The 23,908-nt window shown below is 36.6% G+C and overlaps 1 protein-coding gene across 1 annotated transcript in view; it reads right to left on the bottom strand.

Annotated features, from left to right (window-relative positions):
- CYBB (cytochrome b-245 beta chain) overlaps positions 1-13,634 on the bottom strand; it is a 35,318-nt gene extending 21,684 nt beyond the window's left edge. The window contains exons 1-5 of the mRNA XM_084870468.1: positions 13,526-13,634; positions 11,745-11,840; positions 10,051-10,161; positions 2,151-2,235; positions 61-206 (exon numbers count right to left, since the gene is read on the bottom strand). Coding sequence (XP_084726594.1) covers positions 61-206; positions 2,151-2,235; positions 10,051-10,161; positions 11,745-11,840; positions 13,526-13,570 — 483 coding nt within the window. The 5' untranslated portion in view covers positions 13,571-13,634. The remainder of the gene's footprint in view (positions 1-60; positions 207-2,150; positions 2,236-10,050; positions 10,162-11,744; positions 11,841-13,525) is intronic.
- Positions 13,635-23,908: the final 10,274 nt, after the last annotated feature.

Genomic DNA, 23,908 nt, shown 5'->3' with positions numbered 1-23,908 from the left:
GTATTCATGGCATTTTTTTCTGATCTAGGGAACATCAGAATCAGGGAATAAGAGGCTTACCTTTATTCTCTTTCGAGCAAAATTGAGGTAAGTTTCACCAGGCTTATCTCCAATGTCAGACAGTGCTATTGAGTAAGGATCAGAATTGTTGACTCTGGCATTCACACACCATTCCACATTAAATAGATGTGCAATGGTGTGAATTGCTAAAGAGGGCAGAGAAGAGAAACAAAGAAGGTAAAGAGTGTTGGAAATTTTATTGTAAGCTGGGTTTGCCTATAGCCTCTAACTCTCTGATAAGTTATAGGGAAACACAAGGATGGCCCAATACACTTATAAACAAAAAACTGGGTCTCCAGGACCAGAGAGGCAAGGGAATTCTAGTGGGTAAGCTATTCTCTGGTTGTGTGAGTGTAGGAAAATCACTTAACCTTTCTGATCTGGATTTCCTAATTTGCAAAATGAAGGTGTTGAACTGTATGATCCTAAAGAGTTAACTAAGTTCTAAGATTCTATAAAATAACCTTGGTCTCTGAGGATACTTAGATGTCCTGTCATTGTCTCTCTTACCCAGATATATTTATGCTCAAACAGTGAGACTCTCATGTAACATATACCTTTGACTGTTCTATTCACTGAACTCTGACATTAGTCCAGAAAGAGATGACAAAATTATATAAAACTGATATAAACCAATGGGCATAATAATTAATCTCTTTTTTAAAAAAAATTTCACTCTTTGATTAACAAGCACCACCATAGGACTTACTAGGTGCCAAGCACTGTTGTGCTTTATAAATACTTAATCCTCATGAGTCAATGATTTAGATATAATTATTATCATCTCTTCTTACAGATGAGAAAGCTGAGGCATTGGTTGTTGTAAAATCTCGCCCAAGGTCACCAAACTAATAACTAACAGGTTTAAGAATCAAATCCAATTCCAAATGCTTGTGCTTGGAGGAGAGGGTGGCAAGGGAGAAATCAATGGGGGGAAAGGGGAGACTCATGTAATTATTTAAACAATAAAGAATTTTTTTAAAAAATAAAATCCAAGCAGTTTGGCCCACAAATCTGTGCTCTTAACCATTACACTATGTTGCTTTCTAACAAGATTTTATCATATATTTCACTTTTAAAATATTACATTTGCCATAGCTCAGAAAATCTGCATGATCAGTAGGAAATGAGAAATCCAACTGAACATCTGTGAACTAAGCCTATTTTACTCAGGGACAAACTCCTTCAGGGTAGAGTAAAAGTCTTTTTTTGTTCATCACTGTGTATGTGTGCATGCCTATAGTCGGGCACTTCAATTATTTATTAAGTGACCTAATGGAGATTTTATAAGAGTCTCAGATCCATCCCTTCTTTTTTTTAGCACTTTAAAAAAAATTGGTATATAATTGACTTACATTACATAAGTTTCAGATGTATAGCATAATGATTCAATAGTTGTATATATTGCAAAAACATCCATCACTACACATAGTTACAGAATTATTTTCTTGTTATGGGAACATTTAAGATCTACTCTCTTAGCAATTTTCAAATACAGTATTATTAATGATAGTTGCCATGCCAGATACAACCCTTCTTGTGCTAATACCACCACCTTAATAATTCAAAAATATATTGTATATAATACATATAAACACTTGTTTACCTAATATATATATATATATATATATATATATATATATATATATATATAGTGTTTAAATGATAAACTCTATCATTAGGGATTCTCTATAGGCTGTGGCTTCTATAAAGTTATTGCAAGAAATCCAAGAATCTACATGTTCAAACAAGAATTTTTTAAAATGAATGAATAAAAGCTCTCATATGTGGACTAACCAATATTTTTTTATATAAAAATTGCAAAAAAAAAGTTGAAGATGCTTGGATTTTATCAGAGGAACCCAAGATAAGAAAGTGTTAAGCCCTGAAGGAATAAATCCTAATGTTGGGTTAATGGAAAGAGGGTTGAATATTTTTTAACAGAACTCATAAAAAATACAACATATGTAACCACCACTTAATGTGTGTATAAAAGCTGACCTCCTATTTCTATTTTTTAAAAGTAAGAATAGAAAGAAATCTTTGGTTCCAAGTTTTCTTTGAAAGCTCAAATATTATAATAAACTTACCAGTGTGAAGTGCAATCATCCATGCAACCATTTTATGAAAAGTGAGGTTCCTGTCCAGTTGTCTTCGAATTCTTGTTGAGCAAAACTTTGGATTAAGGGGGGGAAATGAAATAGTAATTTTAAGAAGAAGGATTTCTCTGTGCCAGACATTAGAGACATATCATCTCATTTAATTCTCACAACCACCATAAAAACTGTCATTATACCTATTTGGTAGTTGAAAATACTGAGGCTTAAATTAATGTAGTCATCACCCCAATGTCAAAGGGCCAGTAAGTGGCATAACTGGCTTAACCAATATGTTTTATGTTCCCTTACTAGTTGCCTAAAAAGTTTCTCCTGGAATCCATTGCTTAGTTGTATAACATATGAATTTGGACAGAAAACTTATCTAACCATATAGTTTATAATACAGAATAATTTATTCAATAAACAGAGGATATAAAAATTAGCAAGGACAGGCCTTCCCTCAAAGACCTGACAGTCTAATGGGGACACAGACAAATGAACAGTTCTAGAACAAGTGAATAGGTTTAGAACAACACCCTTCTAGTACATACTCTAAAGGAGAAAAACAATAGTCCACCTGCCTATGTTGATAGACCACATCACAAGGAGAGTACATTAACCAAATAATAACAGCACAAATAACAACAGCTAATATTTACAAAGAGCTTATGCAAGAAGTTGCTTTAATTGTTTTACATGCATTGAATCATTTCATTCTTACACCAATCCTATTAGGGAGGTACCATCCCTATAAAAGAGATGAGAGAAAAAAAAAGCATAGAAAGGTTACCTTGCGTTAGGTCACGTAATTAATAAGTGACAGAGCTGGGATTTAAATTCAGAATGTCTGATGCCAAAGATATAAATATTCTGATATCCCATACCTTATATGGTTAACTGGGCATTAAAAATAGCATTTTGTTCAATACTTTTGTGTAACTGTTCTCCCAGCATATGTAAGAAGATGTGGATTTGAATCTAGATTCAGATCATTGCCCAAATTAGGGAAAAAAAAAACCAAAAAAAAAAACCCATCCCAAACAAAATCTGGTTTATGTTTGAATCAGAGTTTTACCCTTCTGAAAACCGTTCAAATGAACTCTGTGGCTGCTTTGTTCCCTATATGAGTGGGTGTTCATGTAAAAAGGCATATTAGTAGTCTTTACTTCTCCTTAATGCTGTTTTTCTACTAGATGTACTGCCATAGAGTTTCAGAGAACTTTTAAGGAGAGCAGAAAGAAGTGAAAAACAAACAAACAAAACCTTAGGTATTACAAATATACCAGAGGCCTAGTGCACAAAATTTGTGCACAGGGATGGTTCTCCCTCAGGCCAGCCTGCACCCTCTCCAATCCAGAACTCCTTGGGGGATGTCCAACTGCTGGTTTAGGCCTGATCCCAGAGGTGTTGGGCCTAAACAGGAAGTCAGACATCCTTCTCACAATCAGGGACTGCTGGCTCCTAACTTCTCACCTGTCTGCCTACCTGATCGCTCCTAACTGCCCCCCCTCCTCTCACTGCTGGCCTTGTAGCCCCACTCAGCCTACTGTTCAGTCCTTTGGTAGTCCCTCACTAACCCCTCTGCTGGTCTTGTTGCCCCACACAGCCTGCTGTTTGGTTGTTACTGTGAGGGCGTTCTGACCAATTTGCATATTACCCTTTAATTAGTATAGATGGTTCTAAACATATTATTCAATTTAAATATATGGGTGTATAATATTAGGCTTAATTATTTTAAATAAAATGTCCTGATTTTATAGAAAAAATATAATTGTATGAAAAACTGTGCTTACTCCACTATCTCTCAGTTAGCTACATAAAAGGAGGACAGGCTACTTTCACCAGGACAGCAGATTCCTAGAACTGCAGAAATACTAGTAAGACATTGAGGATTCCAGAAAAAGGAACAAGTAATTAGGCTTCTGTGAGCCAGGCAGATTACCCATATTCATTACATCATTTAATACAATGAGATTACTATTACTGTCCTCATTTTACAGATAATAAAACTAATACTAACTCTCATGTTCCTTGCATCTACATCTAATTGTATTAAAGGTTCATTCATCTTCCACCAAACCAAATGTAAAAATATACTCATTATTATTCTACCTATAAAAAAAAAAGATAAGAATTTAAGTGTAAATTCTGGAAGGTGATCACAGATAACAAGGTTAGGGGAAGACTGGGAAAGGAAGAAAACCTATAAAGGATGTGTCATATCAACTACCACTATCATATAATATATCAGTGAACTCTCTTGCAAGGGAACTCTGGGAGACTGTAGAACATGCCAGTTTTGTTTTCTGTTTTATTTATTTTTTCCTGAAAGGTTAGGAAACTTGATACTCATTCACCAACTTCTATCACTGGCTGAGGGCTGTACCCAGAGCATCAACACCCTGGTATGTCACCCAGGAAATGGCTGAAAGAAAATCCTCAGGCAGAGAATGACTGGGGCTTCCAGAAGGCAGTTGCCCATTTAGTGGAACTGTCAATGTGGAGGGAATATGGGTGGAGTTCAGCAGTGATCCAGGCTCTCAAAACAAGGGTTTCCTATTTGAAATAAGTTATTTTACATTTTTGTTGGTGAAAACCTGACTGTCCTTTTTTTTTTTTTTTTCTTATGTAACCTCATTGTCTTTTGTGTTTATTTCAAGTTCTGTGCTGTATTCTTTATAATTTTAAGGAAATATCTTTAAGGAAATATGTTTCTTAAAAATCCCTTTAGTAAGCAGAAGTCTAAGATGATCCCCAATGACCTTATATAATTTTCTCCCTTTGAGTGTGGGTAGAACCTGACCTATGAATATGATTGGTGCCATTCCTGTGATTTTGTTACATTATATAGCAAAAGGACTTTGCAGAGGTAAAGTCCCAAATTGACCTTATGAGAGAGATTATTTGTGTGGGTCTGACGCAATCACCAAAGCTCTTTAAATCTCGGTCTAGAAGTCAGAGTTGGAAGAAGTCAGAGATTAGAGGCATGAGAAGAAGTGTTTGATGCACTGTTGCTGACTTGAAGATGGAGGAGAGTGTTACCAAGCAAGGGATCGCTGCCCAATGTGCTTAGAAGTCATGGCACTGGCTTTTGAGGGGGGGGAAAAGGCTTTTATCTTTGAGTAAACTGGCACTGAGACACGAGGAAAGGTTCAATTCTGGCTCCCTGATCCAGGTTTCAGGGTAGGATTTTAAGGGGTTTCAGTGCCATATCTTTCTGGACAACGGACCCTTCACTTCTGTACTCAGGTTTCTGTCCTGTACTGGTCCTTTGTTTTCCTGGGGTGAGCCAATACTGAATATTTTCCCCCCTCTACGTAACCAAAAGGATTATGGGGAGGAAGCAGTTAAAGATTCCTAAGTGTTACTCATAAATGGTATAAACTTTTGTTCTGGGTTTTGTTACAAACAGTTTGAGCTGTATCTGTAGTTACAGAGCCACATGACAAGGAAAACAGGGACATCTAGGATCTGAAAGCAGCCCTTGAAAGACCATCAGCAAGGAGATAGGAACTTCAGTCCTGCAACTGCAAGGAACTAAATTTTGCTCACAAGAATGAGCTTGGAGGAAGATTGTTACCCAGAGTTTCCATATGAGAATTCAGCCCTGTTAACATCTTGGTTCCAGCCTTGAGCAGAGAACCCAAACCACAGGTAAACTTCTGACCTGCAGGGCAGGGAGCTAAAATATTGGGATTGTTTTAAGCCACTGAGTTTGTGGAAATTTATTACACAGTAATAGATAATTAATACAGTCCTTATTGGCATGCTGGTATATAATTGGACGTCTATGAATGAGCAAATGAAAATTAGTAGGGTCAGAAAGCAGTACTGAATTACATTTCAGAGAGCAATTTTTGCTATGAGATATATCTGTGTTGTATCCCAGGCCTACCACCTAGCTGTGAGATGTTGAAAAATTTACACTGTTACCAGTGTCCTTACCTATATATTTATCATAGTTATTTCCTCTTCAGTCTTTTCATAGATTCATTGAGTGACGTTTGATACATATTTGCTTTTTTGTATCATTATTTAACTTTTCATTTAGTATGGCTTGGCTCTCCAGCTAGAATATAAGTTTCCTGTATGCAGAACAGTATGTCATGTACTTTTTAAAAAAATCCTTTAATTATTATTTGTTTAAATGAACTACATTTTCACTGTACTAGAATCTAAGATGATTATTCTAATCTAAACCTACACAGATGTATTCACCCACATATCCACACTTGCCACACTGTTTTCATTTTTACTTCCTGACAATCATTTTGAAACATTTTGGGGATTTCTGTATGCTAAGGCCTATCCTTCCCCATTTTCCTCAATAAAGCAGGATGAGACTTTACCCCTATATTTCCTGGGGTGGGTCAATCATGCATATTTCTTTCTCCAGGTAACCAGAAATATTATAAACCAAAGTCTAAATGATAAAAACACTAGAAACTAAACAGAAGTTTTGTGACTGTTAACAAATTACATAGTGTTCTATTAACAAATCCTTAAAGTTACATTTTTATTCAGCATGCTCCAATCATTCATATATATGAATAACTTTCTAATAACATAATATCAAAATAGGACAGTTTTGAGTTTAAGTGGCTTGTAGGAAAGTGAATAGGCTCTGGGGGCACAATGACTGTGGTTTGAATTCCAACACTTTCACTTAATTTCATCCTCACCTCACTGGCTTAATATACATATTTCATTAGGTGAGGTCTATGGAGACTCAATAAGTGGCAGCAATTATGATTTTCAACATTAGTCACAATATGCTCACTCACTTTAATCCCAATCAGAAAAACAAGTTTCCTTTACAAAGTTCACATTTTAAGCTGTGAGACCCAGAAGGTGGGACACACCCCATCTGCAAAATAATGTTTCTTGTTGCTAATTTAAACAACATATATTACTTGACCTATAGGTATTTCTGTTTACAGAGCTGAGCTTCTCTGCAATTTGAAGAGCAGCCTTATTTTATCCCTGTCTTTAGAGACCCTCATGAGGATATTCCTTCCTGGGCCAAAGGAAGCTTAAACTTGGCCATTGCAACAGACATTGCTCATGGGGCATGACAGTTGAAAGGCAGTGCAATTTGGGCCTGTGGGGTAACAAACAAGGATTTCCTAACAGGCCATCCTGCTGAAAACACTGCCCATTTCTCAGGGCTTACTTCCTCTAAGTATACACTATTCCAACAGGAGGCAGGGGAAGAATAAAAATTAATTGTGTCTCCTTAAAAATAAAAAGCTACAGAGCATGAGCCTTATTTAGCAAATGTTCACTGGATGCCTATGGTATATCAGACATTGTACTTTACAGGTGGCTAATCAATAAAACTTTCAAGCAAATGCAGTTTTACCTCTGTGGTTTCTTCTGCTGAAAAGATTATTTGGAAATCTTTGTAAGCAATGTCTACTTTAGTTATAGTCTCTTGATCCTATATTAGTAAATTGAGTGTTGCATTGTTCTTTAAAAGTTCTCCTTATGATATATGTGAATTTAGTATGACTAGGAAAAATGAGGCAGAATTCAAGTCAAGTTCTCCTTGCTATTGACAGTTTAGACCACTTTCCTTCCCCAAAATATTCTGTGATTGCCAAATTAGGTATTAAACTCCTCAATTGTACATTCAAGGTTCTAATTTACCAGCAAAGCTCCAGCTTCCACATCAGTCTTTTTTTTTTTTTTTAAACACACATAGACTTTATTTCAGGCTACCTCAAACAATTTTTGTCAAGAACATCTTACTAATAAAAGAGAAACATGCAAATAACCACCACTCCACTATGTCCACAGCCAGAGTGAGTATGCAAATAAACCCAATAAAGATGGAGGTAATTTGCATATGCAGTCACAGAGCAATGTGAAGCCTGCTATGAGGGCAAGGGAGGCGTTGGAGGGAGCTACTGGAGTGGTGCTTCAGACAGGACTTGCCGGCTCCGGGCAGCTGGGGTGGGGAGCAGGGACTTGCTGGCTCCCGGGCAGCTAGGAGTGAAGCCAGGGGCCTATTCTTGCATGAATATCATGCGACAGGCCTCTAGTTTAAAATATTACATTAAAATGTAGTGTTGAGACTGCTGAGCCTGATGACGAGGCCTGGACAATTACACACTTAACTTTAGTCATGTGCTAGCACAACAGCGTCTGTCCCCACCACATCAGTCTTATCTCCATATATCTGCCCTTTACAATCCCTACATTCCCCTCAAAATAGATTGTTTGCTGCTCCCCTATGGAAATTATCTGTACTTAATAAGTCATCTTAAAAAACAAAAACAAAACTAGTTAACATTAAAAACATACATTTTATTAAGATAAAAAATCAGAGGCTGAGTTAGTAGAATAGGTACCATCAGTGTATCAATCCCAGCTTTGGAAGAGCTATTCAGATGTGATCAGGAATGGCAAAAATGTCCAAAGGGAAGCCAGAGGTCATGCTTACTCAGGGATTTCAAGAATACAATTTCCTTTCTCTGAATGGCTTATTTCACTTAGCATATAAATTCTCTAGTTTTTTTTGTGTGTGGTTTAAATGCTCTCCAGTTCCATCTATGCTGTTGCAATGGTAAGAAGATTTTTTTTTCTTTTTCTTTTTTTTAACCACAGCATAGTATTCCATTGTGTAGATGTATCACATTTTATTAATCCACTCATCTGCTGCCACATGATCTCACTCATTTATGGAATATAATGAACAACATAAACTGATGACAAAAAACAGATCCCGAGACAGAGAAACATCAATCAGACTATCAAACCTCAGAGGGAAGGTAGGGGAAGGTGGGGGTAAGGGGAGAGATCAACCAAAGGACTTATATGCATGCATATAAGCCTAACCAATGGACAGAGATACCAGGGGGGTGAGGGCATGAGTGGGGGGGAAAGGGGGGTAACGGGGGAATAAGGACACATATGTGACACCTTAATCAATAAAGAAATTTTAAAAAAAGAATACAATTTCCTCACCATTTCCTGTCCTTTTGCTCTTGCCATGTTCTCCAGGTAGAAAGTCTTTTCTCTCATTTAACTCTCCTAGAGGCTTATTTTATACTTATATGCCCATATCTAATGCAACCTTCTCCAGAAAGCCTTTCTTCATCCTTTGCCCTTCTGATATAATGTCCCCCTCCTTTGATTCCCTGTAGTTCTTTATTTGTAACTTTTTTTTGTGGGACCCATTTATTTGAGTACCATGTGTAGGTTCTAAGTTCTGTGCTTCTCATCTTTGTATAATGTTATTAATAAGAAATTCATATACCATGTTATAGGTTACAAAAGTTGGTTCTATATAATCTCTTTTTTCTTCAAGCATAGTACATTCAGGGGCTCATGAAATTGTTGAATTGTAAGTGAATGGAGCCCCAGGCAATTGGAAGGCCCTGAACTCCTCAATTCCTCAGACCCAACACCTCTTCATCACATTCATTATAATATGATTCATTGCCCATCGATTCCATTTGCTTGGAATGTTACCCACAAAAGAGATTTTCTCTGTCTTTGAAAAGCATGGCACTGTAAAATTAATTCCCACATTTCACATCAGCCTCATAAAGCTGTGTTTAAATACATATACCTACATATTATATTCTGTATGTCTCTGTGTGTGCATGCACATGGGTTTTATTGTCACTGCTGAGGTATAGGTTGATTGGTTGTTTTTGTGTGTTTTTTAATGTCCTTTTCAGATTAAATAGTGTCCCAGGGAGCTCCACCAACAATTAATATAGAAATAAACTATAAAATCAAGCATGGCTTGGCTCATGAATATTCTATAGAGATCGAAATCCTAACAAACTATTGATTTGCTCTTCTTAAGATAGGACACTTACTTAGCTTGATGGCCTTTGAGATTTTGAGGAACTCAAACTTTGTAAATGTTTATTCTTACCTCACTGGAACCTCTGAGGAAGGAGAGCAGATTTCGACAGACTGGCAACAAGATCAGCATGCAGTTGAAATTCAGGCAGGCCGCAGGGGCCCTGGCCAAGGCCAGTGCTGACTAAAAGAGGAAGAAGATGGAGTAGGGTGATAACTGTGATCACATAACACCTCCTCAATTCCCCCAAGGTTCCCAGCATGAGACCCACACATGAGAGATCTAGTTACTTGGAAAGGAAGGTTTACCTTTAGGGCCTGCTGGGAACCTTTGTTTTAATCTGGCCCTTATCCAGTACCCAAACATTTTTAAATGAAAATTTTCAAATATACAGAGAATTTTAGATAATTTCATATTGAATACTGTTTACCCATTTCCAAGATTACATCTTTTACATTTTACTATGCTTGCTTTATCACATATATATATCTATCTATATATCAATCTACCCATCCATCAACATATCTTACTTTTGATGCATTTCAAAGTAAATTGCAGACATTAGCTCACTTCCCCTAAATACTTAAGCATGTATACCATTAACTAGAGTTCAGTGTAGAAACTGGTGTTGTTAGAGTCTTTTCTTAGCACTTAGACTAACCTCAACAGTAACTTACATTGATATTGTATAATGCTTTGCCTTTATAATTGTTCTTTGAAATACCTAAAGAAATTGGATATTTTGGAGGGGGAAAGTGAAGAGAAATCATCCTTCTCAGCATCAACCTGAATAAGATACCAACAACCATAATAATATAGTATAATGATATAATTATTAATATGTATGATTTATAATACATATTATAATTAGCTTTATTATTAAATAATAAATTCATGGTTTCAGCATGATGTAGCAAATAATATCCTCTGGGGGCAGCTATAGTTGTAATTATTTTCATCTATAATGAAGAAAAGACCTGGCAGTTCAACGAAACTGGGAATGCTAATGGACCCAAGGAATGTTGGGAACCTTTATTCTGTTGGTCTAATCAATGAATGTGATTCTTGGGCAAATCCCTCAAAGGCTCCATATATAGGGAGATTAATATTTCCTTCTGATCATTTCATAACATTTCACTAGGATTAGGGCTCTCTATGCACAAAAGTGGTAAGAATCATATGAAAAGTTCCAAATGTCCCAATTGTGTCATGCCTGGATATAGCTCTCCAACTTGCCCTTCCATTCCAGAGCCAGTATTAGATTTCTCTTTTAAGCTAAACATTTGTCCAGAAGTTTTGGGGAGAGCAGGAATGCTTCTAGGACCCCTGCCACACTTTTGTCTGTCCCATATTAGAAGACTTAAAAACTCTTGTCCAGCCGAAACCAGTTTGGCTCAGTGGATAGAGCTTTGGCCTGCGGACTAAAAGGTCCCAGGTTCGATTCGGGTCAAGGGCATGTACCTTGGTTGTGGGCACATCCTCAGTAGAGGGTGTGCAAAAGGCAGCTCATCAATGATTCTCTCTCATCGATGTTTCTAACTATCTCTCTTTCTTCCTCTCTGTAAAAAATCAATAAAAATATATTTTAAAAACAAACAAACAAAAAAACACTCTTGTCTAGGGGGATTGTAATGGAGGAAGTGAGGTTGATAGTGCTATTTGGGTTGGTCAGAATATTTATTGAAAAATTTCAAAGGAATGTGAACAAGAATAGTTGATTAAAATGTGAGCTATTCAATATTGCATGAGATGGAACTTATACTTACCCCAAGAAGTTTTCGAGTGTAAAAGAACTTAGGTGGAATATCATAAACTCGGTAATACCAGACAAAGAGGAAGACGTTCAAGCCCAGCCATACCAGCTGCACAAACAGAATCAGTTACATGAGGTTTTCACATACCAACAGGTGGATTTCACTCAATATTGGTGACAGACCAGGGTTAGGACTTCCCCAAGTCCAGCCTTTGACACAGGTGGTTACAAAGCTGGATGAAACCATCTTAGAACCAGATCTTTCCTAGGGCAGTGACACTATACTTCCCTGTAATTAACTCTTGCACCCTGTGCTGTTCCACATGATTGTTTTACTACTTGGCTAGTATGCCAAGACTAATAATAACTTCTCCTCTTTTCTGCTTAGCCTTAGATAGATAGATGATAGTGCATGACTTTTCTTAAAAAGAGAAGGGAAATAAATACATTGCTATATTGTCCCTGACACCAGTAGGGCTCTGTGTTCTATTCTCATAGGTACCAATCACCTCCCTCCACCACACAGCATCCCACCCCAGCTAGTGGGAGTCTCATCAGCTAAATGTCTTTAATTCAGTGATTTTCAATGGTGTGACACAGCACATTGGGGTGCTATAAAAGACACACTGGTGTGCTATAAAAAAAGAGTAATATTCAAATTAACTGTCATTCTTTCAAAAGTTCAATTTATGATTTCTTTTTAATATCTATATAATGCTTTTATTGGGTATTTGGAAAAGCTATAGTTATAAGTCACATTTCTATTTTCCCAGTTGTCTATGATTGCTTTGCTGAGACCACCACCATAAAATAATATTTGATATTTGCTATGTTAAAAACTAAAGAAATTAACATTTATATTTGGAAATTAGCCATATCTTTACTTACAAAAATAATTTCTCAAGATAGATTAAAATGATACACACACACACACACACACACACACACACACACACACACACACATATCGTATTTTCCGGCATATAAGACGACCCCCTAATTTTACAGTTAAAAACAGGTTTGGGCCTATATTCGCTGTATAAGACTACCCCCCACTTCAAAGAAAAGACTTACTTTGCCGTCAAGATCTGCAGGTAATTTTTGTGCAATTTTGGTCTTTTGCCCCCCGATTTTCGGTTGACTTTTTTTGTTTCAAAAGTCGTCTTATATGCCGGAAAATACGGTATGTCATATATAGTATATATTATATATACAATGTATATATGAGTCTAGATATATAATTTCACTTCCCTTTCTTTAACTTTATAAATAACTTAATTTACCTCAGAGATAAGAAGGCACTTAAAATAAAAATAAAAATATCAATTACTTTTGCTGTAATTCCTGAATTAAAGGTCAATTTCCCAGAGATGAGCCAGTCTTGTAGTTGTTATTTAGAAAGTGATATAAAATTTCAATTGCTAATATTTGAGTTGGTATAAACACATAAAAAGTAAAAATTTGCCTCTGGAGTAAACATTAATAAACAACTCAAACTCAGTGATCATTAACATGAAATATCTTCTACTCCCTTTGTGAAATATTGGATAATTTAGTTCTCCAAAATACTCAAGAAATAAACTAGGTGAAGGGAGTCCATAGTCACATTCTTTCCAAGAGAAAGCTTGGGAGAATGGACTCAGTTGACTTGCAAATGGATGCATGTTCACACAGTAGATAAGTTTCAACACAATTTATCAAAGAAATAAAATGAACAAACAAAAAAACTTTACCCTATTTTGTTCCCAAAAGAACTCAGACAAGTCAGAGAATTCATAATGCATCGGTACTTACAATGACAAAGATGGAGAGACCCTCATTCACAGCCCAGTTTCCCATGGTGGCAGAGGTTCAATGCTTGTGTCTAGCCTTTATTCTCTGCTGTGCTTCTTCCTCCCCTGAGGAAATGAAAATAGCAACTTGGGGCAACCTATTTCCTTTTCTACAATCAGAAATTAGCTAATCATTGGTCAACTGAAAAACTTGTTTTCATAAAAAATTAAATATTTAAACCACAAAAAAATACAGAAATGATATCTATAATTATCTGATTGCAACTAAATGTAGTGAAATAAGAATGAAACTAATTTCTACAACTGAGAGACAAATAACAGTGTAATTCATGGGATGTATTTTACATGGTGAATTAAATTTTTTACTAATCAGTTATCAACTAGAATTTTTTAAAAAGTCAAGCAACTAAGCTTATTTTCATGCTTGGTAAAAACCACAAAATAGGTGCACTGTACTTTGACAGGCTGGAAGGGCATTTTCAATCTTGTTGAGCAAAATAATAACGATAGTGGTTATTAATATTTATAGAATGTTTACATTGTTCCAGTTTTCTAAAATACATAAATGTGTATACAAACACACATATACATATATATGTACACACACATACACTGATTGGCCAGATTATTATGATCTCTGAATGCATAATAATCTGGCTACTCAGTATATATATATATATATATATATATATTATTATTATATATATTAGAGGCCCAGTGCATGAATTTGTGCATGGGGTGGTTCGGCCAGCCTGGCCAGAGGGAGGGGACATGGGCAGTTGGCCAGCCTGCCTGCTGGTTGAACTCCTCATTAAGGGGACAATTTGCATATTAGCCTTTTATTATATAGGATATACGTACACTGAATGCCAGATTATTATGCGTTCAGAGATCATAATAATCTGGCCACTCAGTATATATGTGCATATGAGTTGATACATATATATGTGTATGTATATATACATATACACATGAAGACACACTCATACATTAATTCAGTATGTGTAATTCATTTAATTATAACAATTCAAGCCACATGATGTAGGTTCTATTATCTGTTGATCCCTTATTACATTTACAAATGAGGAACCTGAGACCCAGAGCAGATATTTTGCAAAGGTCATGCAGTTAAGAAATAGTGGAGCTGGGATATGAAACACAAGCAATTTGGCCACACTTTTTTTTCTCTTTTTTTTAAATACATTTTTTATTGTTGATATCATTAGGTTTTCTCCCCCTCCTCCCCTCCTCTTTCCACCCTTCCCCCCAAGTAATCACCACCCTAGAAGCATTGACTTAAAAAAGACAAATAAGATGATGTCTCTACCTTGAAGGCATTAGTAGTAGCTCTGATATAAACTGACAGAGAAGGGAGATATTACATAACCTTAACTTCATAAAATTACTTTTAATTTTTTATCCATTTTTAAAATTAAGGGGAATATATGTGTACTTATCTTACCATTGCCCCCCTCAACCCACTCCTATACATGCCCTCATCCCCCAGTGTTTTGCATCCATTGCTTATGCTTATATGCATGCATACAAGTCCTTTGGGTGATCTCTTATCTCACCCACCTCTCCCTAAACATCCCACTGTAATTCAACAGTCTGTTTGATGCTTTACTGCCTCTGTATTTATCTTTTTGTTCATCAGTTTATAAAGTTACTTATTATCCACAAATGAGTGATATGTGGAATTTTTCATTCATTGCCTGGCTCATTTCACTTAGTACAATGTTCTCCAGTTACATCCAGGTTGCAGAAAATGGTAAGAATTCCTTCTTTTTATGGCAGCATAGTATTCCATTGTGTAGATGTACCATAGTTTTCTGATCCAGTCATCTGCTGATGGGCACCTAGGTTGTTTCCAAATCTTAGCTATTGTAAATTGAGTTGCTATGAACATAGCAGTGCATATATCCTTTCTGATGGGTGTTTCTAGTTTCTTAGGATATATTCTTATAAATGGGATTACTGGGTCAAGTGGGAGTTACATTTTTACTTTTTTGAGAAAGTTCTATATTGTTTTCTCCAAGTGGCTGCACCAGTCTGCATTCCCACCAGCAGTACATGAGGATTCCGTTTTCTCCACATCCTTGCCAACACATGTTTGTTGATTTGTTGATGATAGCCATTCTGACAGGTGTGAGATGGTACTGCATTGTTGTTTTGATTTGCATCTCTCAGGTAAGTAGTGACTTCGAGCATGTTTTCATATGTCTCTTGGCATTCCTTCTGTCTTCTTTCAAAAACATTCTATTTAGATCCATTGTCCATTTTTTTTAAATTAGGTCATTTATAATCCTCTTATTAAGTTGTATAAATTCCCTATAAGTTGGAGATAAAAAGTTTATCAGTGATAACATTTGCAAATATGATCTCTCATACAGTGGGCTTTCTTGTTGTTTTGTTAATGGTTTCTTTTGCTGTAAAAAAGCTTTTTATTTTGATATAGTCCCATTTGTTTATTTTCTCTTTAGCTTCCATTGCCCTAGGAGCAGTATCAGTGAAGAAGTTCTTTCAGCATATGTCTGAGATTTTTTTAAAATAAATCTTTATTGTTCATATTATTACAAATGTTCCTCATTCCCCCCCACCTCCATTGCTCTCCTCCACCAGGTTCCCACCCCACCCTTTGTCCTTTCCCCACCCCCCATTGTCCTCATCCATAGGTGCACAGTTTATGTTCAGTCTCTTCCCACACTCCCCTCTCCCCTTTTTCCCCGAGAATCGTCAGTCCACTCCCCTACCATACCTCTGATTCTATTATATTCACCAGTTAATATTGTTCATTAGATTTTTTTTTAATTCCCTTGGTTTTTAGATTCACTTGTTGATAGTTACGTATTTGTTGTTCATAGTTTTTATCTTTATTTACTTTCTCTTCCGAAAGAACCCTCTTCAGCAATTCATATAATTCTGGTTTGGTGGTAATGAACTCCTTTAGCTTTTTTTTATTAGTGAAGCTCTTTATCTGGCCTTCGATTCTGAGTGATAGCTTTGCTGGGTAGATTATTTTTGGCTGTAGGTTCTTTCCATTCATCACCTTGAATATTTCTTGCCATTCCCATCTGGCCTGCATGGTTTGTGTTGAGAAATCAGCTGACAATTGTATGGGTGCTCCTTTATAGGTAACTACCTGCTTTGCTCTTGCTGCTATTAATATTATCTCTTTGTCTTTTGCTCTTGGAATTTTAATTATGATGTGTCTTGGTGTGGTCTTCTTTGGATTCCTTTTGTTTGGAGTTCTGTGCGCTTCCTGGACTTGTAAGTCTAATTCCTTCACCAGGTGGGGGAAGTTTTCTGTCACTATTTCTTTCAGTATGTTTTCAATATCTTGCTCTCTCTCATCTTCTGGGACCCCCATAATTCTGATGTTGGTTCGGTTGAAGTTGTCCCAGAGGTTTCTTACATTATCTTCAACTTTCTAGATTCTCTTGCCTACTTGCTTCTGTGGAGGAGTGTCTTCTGGCTCTTGATGTTCCAAATGTTTGACTTGATTCTTGCGATCTTCCATTCTGTTTTTAGGACTCTGTATAATATTTTTTATTTAAGACAATGTATTCTTTATTTCTTGTTGATCCCTTATTATTTCTTGTTGATCTCTTATTAGTTCTTGTTGATCCCTTTCATCTCCTCATAGGTCTTGTCGACCTTTTCTAGGAAATTCTTGAAAAACCTTATAAGCGTGGTTTTGAACTCTATATCCAGTCTCTTCTTTTCTTCCATTTCTTTTGTTTGTGCTCTATTTCCTTGTCTTGGCATTTTCACAGCTTCCCTGAGTTGGTAGGGTGGCTTTGTGTGCTAAGGTGTCCTATATGTTTCAGTGAATCAGCCTCCCAGTTACCTGAGGTGGACAGTCTTGGTATAGCCCTTTGTGGGCTGTGTGTGCAGTCTTGTTGTTAAGCCTTGCTTGTTTTTGGTATCACTGGAAAGCGTTGATCTCCAAGCTAATTGGCTATGAGGATCAGAAGTGTCTCAGCTAGGAGGGTTCTGTATTCCACTTGGATGGGCGGAGTCTTGAGGTGGCACAGCCAAGCTTTGTTGAATCCCGCACAATTGGTTGCAGGCGCACGCACCTCTTTGGTATAGGCGCAGACAAGCTTTAGATTCCTGTCTGCCCCTCCCTAGGAGAGTCCTATTGGCAGCGAATGAGGAAGCTAGCCACTGGAAGGGCTTCTGTGCTCCGCTTGGATGGGGCGGAGTCTTGGGTGGTGCAGACAAGCTTTATTCAGCCCCCCCCTACGAGGGTCTGGTTTCTGAGTCCCGCAGTTATGACCACTGGCTTCACACACCTCTGAGAGATCTCTGCCCACTGCCAGACAGTCTGGCCTCTCCCTATCTTGGGCCGTCTATCAGCGCAATAGGGTGGTTCTGTTTTCCTCCCGAACCAGAAAGCCAGCAGCGCATTAGCTGTCCGCCCTCTCCGCCCACAGGGAGTAAGCCTGTAGGGAACTCGGCCCGCCCTCTCTGCGCTCCTCAAGCCAGCAGGCAGCAAAGTCGGGCGGCCGCCTTTTCACCGCACAGTTTTCTTTACCTTCACAGTTCCTGAGGTTCAGCACGCCTTCTTTCTCCTTCCCAGATGGTAGAGCCTCCCCTCAACCAGCCGTCCGGCGCCTCAGGGTGATGTGTCCCCTGTTTTTCAGTTCTAAATTCAAACTTGTTGTGGTAGGCTGCATTCCAGTGTCTGCCCTATGCCGCCATCTTGTTGAGTCTCTAGGTCATACTATTCATATGTCTGAGATTTTTCTGCCTGTGGATTCCTCTAATATTTTTATGGTTTCCTGTCTTATGTTTAAGTCCTGTATCCATTTAGAGTTTATTTTTGTGTATGATGTCAAATGGTGGTCTACAATAGTTTTATGTTTTTGCATGTATCTGTCCAATTTTCCCAACACCATTTATTGAAGAGACTGTCTTGACTCCATTGTATGTTCGTGCCTCCTTTGTCAAATATTAATTGAGGATAGTGATTTGGGTTGATATCTGGATTCTCTATTCTATTCCATTGATCTATATGTCTGTTCTTATGCCAGTAGCAGGCTGTTTTGAGAACCATGGCTTTGTAATACAGCTTGAAATCTGGTATTGAGATCCCTCCTACTTTATTCTCCTTTCTCAGGATTGCTGTGGCTCTTTGGAATCTTTTTTTTTTTATTCCAGATGAATTTTTGGAGATTTCTTTCTAGGTCTGTGAAATAAGCCCTTTGTATTTTAATGGGGAGTGCTTTGAAACTATAGATTGCTTTGGGTAGTTTGGACATTTTAATGATGTTGATTCTACCAATCCATGAACATGGTATGTTCATCCACCTGTTTATGTCTTCCTCTATCTCTTTTTTCAGTGTCCTGTAGTTTTCCAAGAATAGGTCTTTTACCTCCTTAGTAAAGATATCTTAATTTATTAGTGCGATGGTAAATGGGATTGCTTTTTTTAGTCTCTCTTTCTGTAAGTTCACTATTGGTGTATAGAAATGCCATAGATTTCTTGGCGTTAATTTTGTATCCTACTACATTGCCGAATTCATTTATTAAGTCTATTAGTTTTTTTGATTGACTCCTTTGGGTTATTTATGTAAAATATCATGTCATCTGCAAATAAGGACAATTTTACTTCTTCTTTTCCAATTTGGATGCCTTTTATTTCTCCTTCTTGTCCAATTGCAATAGCTAATACTTCCAGTACTATGTCTAACAGGAGTGGTGAGAGTGCGTAACCCTGACTTGTTCCTGTTGTTAGAGGGAATGATTTTAGTTTTTGCCCATTGAATATGATGTTATCTGAGGGTTTATTATATATAGCTTTTGTTATGTTGAGGTATGATACTTCTATTCCCACCTTGTTGAGAGTTTTTACCAAAAAGGGTCTTGGATTTTGTCAAATGTTTTTTTCTGTATCAATTGATATTACTACGTGATTTTTATCTCTCAATTTGTTTATGTTATATATCACGATTTTGACTTGTGGACATTGTACCATCCTTGTATTCCTGGGATAAATCCTACTTGGTCATGGTATATGATCTTTCTGATGTACTACTGGAGGCGATTTGCTAGAATTTTGTTGAGGATTTTAGCATCTATGTTCATGAGGGATATTGGCCTGTAATTCTCTTTCTTTGTGTTGTCTTTATCTGGTTTTGGTGTTAAGATGATGCTGGCTTCATAGAAGGTGCTTGCAATTGTTCCTTTCTCTTGAATTTTTTGGAATAGTCTAAGGAGGATAGGTTTTATTTCTTCCTTTAATGTTTGGTAAATTTCTCCTGTGAAGCTGTCTGGCCCTGGGCTTTAGTTTGCTGGAAGTTTTTTGATGACTGTTTCAATTTCTTCCATAGTTATTGCTTTTTGAGCTTTTTGGATTCCTTCTGATTGAGTTTTAGAAGGTTATATTTTTCTAGGAATGTGACCATTTCCTCCAGGTTGTCCAGTTTGTTGGAATAACGTTGTTCATAGCATTTTTAAACAATCCTTTGTATTTTGGCGGAGCCTGTTGTTATTTCACCTCTTTCATTTCTGATTTTGTGTATTTGGGTCCTCTCTCTTTGCTTCTTGGTGAGCCTGGCTAGAGGTTCATCAATCTTGTTTATCCTTTCAAAGAGCCAGCTCTTGGTTTTGTTGATCTTTTGTATTGTTTCTTTGATCTCTGTGATTTATCTCTGCTCTGATCTTTATTATTTCCTTCCTTCTGCTTACACTGGGGTTTTCTTGTTTCTCTCTAACAATTTGAGTTGTAGAGTTAGATAATTTATTATGAGTGTTTCTTTTTTTTCTTTTTTTTTTTCTTTCTTTTTTCTTTTTTGCAGTAGGCTTGTAGAGCTATGAACTATATTCTGATGACTTCTTTCACTGTGACCCATAGATTTTGGATGGTTGTTTTTTCATTATAATTTCTTGCCATGATGTTTTTTTATTTCTTCCTTGATCTCTGTAGTGACCCAGTCATTGTTTAATAGCATGCTATTTAGTCTCCATGTGTTTGATTTGTTTATTGTAGTTGATTTCCAATTTTATGCCACTGTTTCTGAGAAGATGCCTTATATGATTTCTATCTTCTAAAATTTGAATAGACTTTGCTGATGACCCAATATATAGTCTATCTTTGAAAATGACCCATGTGCACTGGAGAAGCATGTATATCCTGTGGCTTTAGGGTGAAATGTTCTAAAGATGTCAATTAATTCCATCTAGTCTAATTTGTCATTTAGGATTGATGTTTTTTTGCTGATTTTTTGTTTAGATGATTTGTCCAGTTGTATAATGGGGTATTAAAGTCTCCTACTATGATTGTACTGCTGTCAATCTCTCCCTTGATATCCTCCAGGAGTTTTGTTTTTGTTTTTGTTTATGTTTTTTAAATGTATTTGCATGCTCCTGTATTAGGTGTTTATGTTTACCAGAGTATTTCTTCTTGTTGGATTGCTCCCTTTAGCATTATGAAGTGACCTTCCTTATCTCTTGTTATGTCCTTCACTTTGAGATTTAATTTGTCAGATATGTATTGCTACCCCAGCTTTTTTTTTTTTTTTCATTAACATTTGCCTGGAAAACCTTTTACCACGACTTCACCCTCAGTCTGTGTGTGTCCTTTTTTCTGAGGTGGGTTTCTTGTAGACAGCAGATATATGGGTTTTGTTTTCTTATCCAATCCATTACCTTATGTCTTTTGATTAGAGCATTTAATCCATTCACATTTAAAGTTATTATATACAGGTACTTATTTGTCTCCATTTTTATTCTTTACACCTGTGTTCCTTCTTTGATATATTATATTTATATATTTATTTATTTATTTATTTATTTATTTATTTACAGCAGACCCTTTAGCATTTCTTGCATTGCTAGTTTGGTGGTAATAAATTCCCTTAGTCCTTTTTAGTCTGTGAAGCTCCTGATTTCACCTTTAATTTTGATTGATAGCCTTGCTGGATACAGTATTCTTGGATTCGGACCCTTCCTTTTTATGACTTTGTATATTTCATTCCATTTCCTTCTGGCCTGATGAGAGTCTGTTGAGAAATCAGTTGCTAATCTGATGGGGATTCCTTTGTATGTAACTTTACATATCTCTCTGGCTGCTTTTAAGATTCTTATTTTATCATTGGTGTTTGCCAATTTAATTATAATATGCCGTGGCTTCAGCCTTTTGGGTTTCATTTTGCTTGGAACTCTGTGGGATTCTTGGAGTTGTGTGGGTTTTTTCTTCCCTATATCAGGGAAGTTTACTGTCATTATTTCTTCAAACTCATTTTCTATTCCTTGCTCAGTTTCTTCTTCTGGAATCCCTATTATGCCGATGTTGTTGTGTTTTGTGTTGTCCCAAAGTTCCCTTAGGCTCTACTCCTGCTTTTTAATTTCTTTTTTCCTAGAAGCTGCTCTACTTGGGTATTTTTCCCCATCTTGTCTTTTATCTCACTGATGCAGTTCTCTGCTTCTTCTAGTGTACTGTTGATACACTAGAAGTTCTTTACAGAAGCAATGTCATTTTTCATTTCTTCTTGGTTCTTTTTCATTTCCTCTTGATTCTCACTCATATTGTCAAATTTGTCTTCCATTCTTTTAAGACCCCTTATGACCATTACTCTGAATTCTTTCTTTGACAGGTTGTTTGACTCTATTTTGTTTACTTCCTTTTATGGTAATGCCTGCTTTTCTTTCATATGCAGTCTTTTTTTTTTGTCTCCCCTTGGTCTCTGTTCTCAGGGTGTCTGGTTATGTAGTTCTCTCTCTCCTGCATTGATTTAAAGGCACAAAATAAAACACAAGGCACTGAACAGAAATGTATTCACAAAATAATGGCCCCTAATTAAGGTGACCACCAGAAAAAGGCAAATTAGGAGATAGGGGAGACAGAAAAAGAGGAAAAAGAAAAAAAAATGGAGTGCCAAAATGTAATTGGGAAAAGGAAAAATGTAATCAGAAAAGAAAGAGACTAATAAACAAAAGGGGAAGAAACTATATATATGGGGAGAAAATTGCAAGAGAACAGCCACCAATCCCAGAAAATGCCAGCAATAAGTACCTAGAGATTAATACAAACTACAATCAACAACTAATGTCAAGCGAGGCAAGGAAAAAAAGAAGCAAAAAATAAAGCAAACAAACAGAAAAACAAACAAAAAATAATAAGCAAAACAATCGCACAAAAAAGCATAAAGAATTGATATTATCAACAATCAAGGAAAGAATAATATAAGGAGAGAGAAAAACAATTTTTCAGATAGTTAAGACAGAAAAAAGAGAGGTTGTATGGACCTGGATCAGGGGGTTGTAAATTAGATATATAAGTAGGATGAAATTTTAACAGGGGTAAACAAAAATAATAGGGAAAATCTAAGGCAGGAAAAGGTTAAGAGAAACAGGATCCCAAAAGGGGAAAAGTTAGGAAGAGAGTGATGGCATAAATGTAGAGTTGAGATACAGTAAAACAATTCTAAATGAAAGATGAAAATAAACTGTAGAACACTAATCCCAAAGTAAAATAAAGAGAAAATAAAATGCCACATAAAAAAGGTAAAATAGTAGTAGAAATAATACTGATTGTAAATAAAAATGTAATAATTAAAAAGGTAAAATCAAGAGAAAAAATTAGTTTCTTAAGTAAAAGATGAAAAATAATAAATAAATAAATAAATAAATAAAATAAAATAAAATGTGCATTACTGAAGGTCATTCATTTCCTCTATTGTTCTCTTTGGCACACTTGTTTTTCAGTCAGGACAATATTTCAGATCTCTGCATTCCACTGATCCTCAATATTGTAAGCCAGTCCTGATTTTTAAGCAGGCCGTGTCTTAATTTATTGTATTCCTTTAATTTTGCTTACACAAGGGATAATTTGTGATTCAGCCCCTGGGTGGCAGTGTTTCTGGATTGACTCCTGGGTCTGTAAGGCTTTGTGATTCAGCCCCTGGGTGGCAGTGTTTCTGGATTGACTCCTGGGTCTATAAGGCCTCTATATCCTATGTTTAGATCCTTCTTTCCCTGTGGCACTCAATATCAGTTTGTGGGAGTGGGTCACTTCCAGCTCCAATCCCCAGGTTCCAGAAAAACAACTTTCCTCTGCAGTCTCCCAGAGTGTCCCCAAGTGGATGATCCTATGTATTAGGCTTAGTAATCAGAAGCAAGGATTTAAAGAGGAAAAACCCAAGTGCGTGAACAGTGGGGCTCCAAGCAAGTCTGTGCAGTCCTCCTTTCCCCCTTTAGTCTAAGCATCTGGCACACTTTTAAGATTTTTAGGCTGTCCTTTTGCGTCAGAACAAAATGGGTTGCTTTTTAGAGATCCCTTCTGTTAGTAGCTCTAAGGATCCCATTTCACATTCATGGATTTCTCCAGCTCCAACAGCCACGGATTTTTCTAGGAACAGACTTCCCCGGTCCTTCA

Source organism: Pipistrellus hanaki (genome assembly GCF_964339955.1).
Source record: "Pipistrellus hanaki genome assembly, chromosome: X".
Taxonomy (NCBI): Eukaryota; Metazoa; Chordata; class Mammalia; order Chiroptera; family Vespertilionidae; genus Pipistrellus; species Pipistrellus hanaki.
The sequence above is the reverse complement of the archived record's forward strand: the minus strand, read 5'-3'. Positions and strand labels throughout refer to the sequence as shown.